We start from the raw sequence: 4,894 nt of genomic DNA, 5'->3' as shown, positions 1-4,894 counted from the left end.
TCTGAAAGAATAATGGTTACTCTGTTGATTTGTTGCCTAGATGATCTGTCCAATGCTGACAGGTGTGATCAGGTCCCCCAATATTATCATAGAGCAAATGCTGCTTCTGTCACTCTGGAATGGGCTTTGTGGAGAGAGACATCCTCTTCTTTTCTTTGTCTCAGCTGGTGACTCTCCTCATGTCAGTGCACTCCAGTGGCTGGTGGACCATCTGCGTGGTGGTTGTGGCATCTAGCTGCCTTTGCAGCAGCCATGGTTATCTTGGTGGCTGTGGTAGGCCACCAACACGGAGATGTTTTTGGTCTGCTCTGTGGTGCTGGCAGTGTGCCTGGTTGTGAAGAGTGTCCAATCCCCGGTTCCATGCCCTGGGTCCCCGAGTGGGTCCTGAGGTGTTGGCACGGTGTGCCTGGTTGTGGGAGGGGGGCCCAGTCCCCAGATCCTTACCCTGGGTCCCTAGGCATGCCCTGAGGCGCTGGTGCAGTGTGCCTGGTTGTGGGAGCGGGTTTTGGTCCCCTTCTCCATGCCTTGGGTCCTTAGCAGGCCCCGAGGCACTGGTGCTGTGTGCCTGGTGGTAGGAGGGGGATCCGGTCCCCTTCTTCATGCCCCTGGTCCCAGGGCAGGCCCTGAGGTGCTGGCACAGTGTGCCTGGTTGTGGGAGGGTGGTCTGGTCCCTGGCTCCATACCCTGGATCCCCGGATGGGCCCCAGGGCACTGGTGTGGCATGCCTGGTTGTGGGAGGGGGATCCGGTCCCCAGCTCCTTACCCCGGGTCCCTAGGCTAGCCCCAAGGCACTGGCACAGTGTGCCTGGCTGTAGGAGGGGGGTCTGGTCCCTTTCTCCATGCCCCAGGTCCCAGGGCAGGCCCCAAGGTGCTGGCGAGGAGTGCCTGGTTGTGGGAGGGAGGTTCAGTCCTCTTCTCCATGTCTCGGGCCCTTGGGCGGGCCCTGAGGAGCTGGCACAGTGTATCTGGTTGTGGGAGGAGGGTCTGGTCCCATTCTCCATGACTTGGGTCCCTGGATGGGCCCCAAGGTGCTGGTGTGGTGTGCCTATTTGTGGGAAGGGGGTCCGGTCCCTGGCTGCTAGCCCCGGGTCCCTGGGCAGGCCCCTAGGCATTGGTGGTATGCCTGTATGTGGGAGTGGGGTCCGGTCCTTGGCTCCAATCCTCGGGCTCCTGGGTGGGGCCCCAAGGTGCTAATGGTGTGAGTGGTTGTGGGCAGGGGTCCTGCCCCTGGTTCCATGCCTCATGTCCCCTGGTGGGCCCCAAGGCATTCATGGTGTGCCTGGGCCGGAACTAAGTTTTTGTCCTTTGCTTACTTCTAAAATGGCGGAACTTCCTGTGGGAACCATTGAGCTGTGTGGTTGAAGTAAATTGCTGCTTTGCTGCTGTTTCCCTAGGGAAGGCTTTTTGTGCAGTTCGGGGTTTAATGGTTGACCTTATAGGTACTTCCAGCTCTCCGGATACTCGGTGCACCTGGGTTGTGTAGAAACTCTGATCTGGGCCTTAGGTTTTTCAGCAAACTGCACCCCATGCAATTCTGCATTCCCGACCAGTCTCCTGTGAGTGGTCCTGCACATTTATTTTAATTTTTTAAAAATTTTTATTGAATCAAAATTGATTATACATATTTTTGGGGTTCAACATTGATATTGATCAAACTAATATTACTAGCATATATATTGTTACAAATTATAATTATTCTTTATGCCCCTTGTCCAATCTCTCCTCATCCCCCATGTCCCTCTCCCCTCACCCCTCTAATTACCCTAGATTTCTTCTCTCCTTCTGAAAGAATAATGGTTACTCTGTTGATTTGTTGCCTAGATGATCTGTCCAATGCTGACAGGTGTGATCAGGTCCCCCAATATTATCATAGAGCAAATGCTGCTTCTGTCACTCTGGAATGGGCTTTGTGGAGAGAGACATCCTCTTCTTTTCTTTGTCTCAGCTGGTGACTCTCCTCCTTTCAATGCACTCCAGTGGTTGGTGGACCATCTGCGTGGTGGCTGTGGCGTCTAGACGCTTTTGCAGCAGCCATGGTTATTGTGGTGGCTGTGGTGGGTCACCCACGTGGAGGTGCTGTTTTTGGCATGCTCCTTGGTACTGGCGGTATGCCTGGTTGTGGAGTGTGTTTGGTCCCCTTCTCCATGCCTCTGGTCCCTGGGCAGGCCCCAAGGCACTGGTGCCACGCTCCAGCATTAAAGCAGCTGCGGCCCAAAACACTGAGATCAGTTTTTTCTTTCTTTCTTCGTGGTGTCTCCTGCCTTCATGAGTTCCATAGGTCTCTCCTCCTCTTCACCTGAGCTCCAGCGGCCCCAGCTTGGCTGATGTTACATTTTTATGGTTGTAAATTCATTGATTTGTGAGAGAGAGTGATACTGGGACTATCTACTCCGCCATCTTGACAGGAAGTCTTGAACAACTTTTTAGTTTAACACAGCAGGAATTCTCCAGAACTTTAAGTTTTTCAGCTTTCCATCCCATTTTAATACACTGCATAACATCCCAAACTCAAACAGCCTCCTGGTGTTGGACATCTAGGTTATCGGTTTTCTGCTACCATAACTAATGCTGTGAGCAGCATCTGTACCAATCGGATGAGTTTTTTTCTATTTCTTGGGCCAAGAAATAGAGGAAGCACGAGGCACCTTGGTGTATTCCGGGAGGGCTTCTGGAGGACCAGTTGGTAGGGGCCTTGTAAGCCAAGAAAGGATTTGAGCCTTGGTCCTAAGGGCAGTGGGAGGTCACTGAAGAAGGTGGAAGATTTTCATTTCAGATGTGTGTTTTTAAAAGATCTCTTGACTGCAGGATGAAACAAAGATGGGGTAGTTCAACGACTTCAGACAGAAGTCAGGAGTAACCATGAAAGATGGTGCACTAAGAGGGAGCAAAGTGGATGAACTCGAAAGTTTCAGGTCAGTGGCAGGACTCAGTGCCCTGGGATTGTTTATGGCTTGTGCAGCTGGCAGGATAGATGGAGTCACCATTCATTCACCTGAGAACACTGAAGAAGGGCTAGATAGATTTGGGGGATTTTTAGTGATGGAAGTTTGGGAGAGACCATGTAATTAGTCTTGGCTGTGCTGAGTTTGAGGCACCTTTGAGAAACAGTGGAGATGGCACAGTAGGGGGGATATTGGCGTCTGGACTAGAGTTACAGATACCGGAGTTACTGATGTGGAGATGGCACTAGAAGCCAGAGGCCGGGCTCACATCACCAAGGACAACCTGTGTGGTTAGGAGACCTGGGCCTGAAAGAGTGGCTCTCCTCATCTACACACAGACGCCAAAGGAACTACAAAAGTGCCCACAGAAATTAATTTGTATCACAACCCAGCTGGATCAAGAAATACACACGAGAAGGGGAGGCCAGAGTCAGTGGCGTAGCTACTTAGGTCCAGACACTTGGTTTGTCTCAGGAGCCACAAGTCAGTGGCAGGGACTACAGTGCACACGGCTTGGGCGATCTCACACAGGGGGCACCCCCATCCGCCAACCTTCTTCTACCACAAACATGTCTATATTGAAGTGGAGGACTGGGTGTTTACAGTGAAGTGAACAAAAGGGAACTGTACTCTTTTAGATCAGCTAACGAAAATAAAACAAAATGAGGGGCCGGCCCGGTGGCGCACTCGGTAGAGTGCAGTGCTTGGGAGTGTGGCGGCGCTCCTGCCGAGGGTTTGGATCCCATATAGAGACCGGTCTGCCCACTGGTTGAGCACGGTGCGGGCACGACACTGAGGGTTGCGATCCTGTTGCCGGTCGCGGTACGGGCGCAACACCGAGGGTTGCGATCCCATTACCAGTCACGAAAAAAGACAAAAAGGAAAAAAAAATAATAAAACAAAATGAGAAAAAGGTGCTAAAGCAGTCTAAAGGCAGTATCGGGACATAAAAAATGCCTTTTCTACCACTGTAGTGTTGAAATAGGTCCATTTCTAGCTGTCTTGATGGAGATTATCTGGGGTGTGTGCACTAGAAGTTATGTGCATGGAGTCTCATAGAAACACAATTTTAATAGAAACACTGGAAATCAAACAAATGAGAAAGAGTAAATAAATAATAGTATATTTACACAATGAACTATGGATAGCAATGAAAATAAATTGCAGTTACGGTTAAAGAAATCACATGCAATGTTATCCTTTGAGGTCGATACTATTTCTTGAGTGATCACAACATTAAGTCATCAAGTTAATGCCCCTCTAAAATGAAGACCTTACAATGTCAAACTCCCTAAAATCAAACTCCACGTGGCTTCACAGCTGAAGTTAGTCAAGGTCATTAAGAACTACTAATGCCAATGTTTTTAAAGGCATTACAATGTCTTTGAAATGATGCTCTATGTTTTACAGACACTGAAAACTACCTAAAAACCTACGTGGTACAGACGTACTGACTCTATTTATTGCAAAATGGTCTCTTCAGCCCCATGGGTGACAACTGGCTCTGTGCCTGCCAATGAGGTCTGCTTGTCCGTGTATCTGATTCCAGTGTCTGCCAATGTTCTTGTTCAGCTTTGTAACTTCCTCAGGCCTAGCACTATACCTTCCCTAGGGAGAATGTGTGCTAAATGAGTAGCAGAACCAGTAAAAGTCACTTACATATTGGCACAGAATCATTTTATATTAGAGGCTTTAACACCATCTGTACTAAAGGAATTGGCCTTCGTAGAAGATTCTGCTGAAGAATAACCTAGAAATCATTAATTTTAAGTAGAAAAAACAATAAAGTCAATACATGTATCTATAACCACAACACAATCAAAATACATAATAAGATATGAGGCATATGGGCTATAACAGATAGTAGAACCTCTAAATTTAGAAAACAAATATTTTGACCCAGTTTAGAAACATTTAAATAGACAGGGTGGAGATTCAGCGTAATATAATTT

At 48.7% G+C, this 4,894-nt stretch overlaps 1 protein-coding gene across 4 annotated transcripts in view; it reads right to left on the bottom strand.

The window, feature by feature from the left end:
• Positions 1–3,995: 3,995 nt before the first annotated feature.
• Positions 3,996–4,894, bottom strand: part of TCHP (trichoplein, keratin filament binding) — a 16,655-nt gene continuing 15,756 nt past the window's right edge. For 2 of the 4 annotated variants that reach the window (XM_008585636.1, XM_008585639.1), the window contains one exon: positions 3,996–4,692. In XM_008585636.1, the coding sequence (XP_008583858.1) occupies positions 4,621–4,692 (72 nt within the window). In that variant the 3' untranslated portion in view covers positions 3,996–4,620. Of the gene's footprint in view, positions 4,893–4,894 lie in introns of all 4 variants that reach the window. The other 2 variants (XM_008585637.1, XM_008585638.1) reach the window with 2 other exon arrangements.

The sequence above is a fragment of the Galeopterus variegatus genome, unplaced genomic scaffold (genome assembly GCF_000696425.1).
Source record: "Galeopterus variegatus unplaced genomic scaffold, G_variegatus-3.0.2 Scaffold3654, whole genome shotgun sequence".
Lineage (NCBI taxonomy): Eukaryota > Metazoa > Chordata > Mammalia > Dermoptera > Cynocephalidae > Galeopterus > Galeopterus variegatus.
This window is presented reverse-complemented; position numbering and strand designations above follow the sequence as displayed.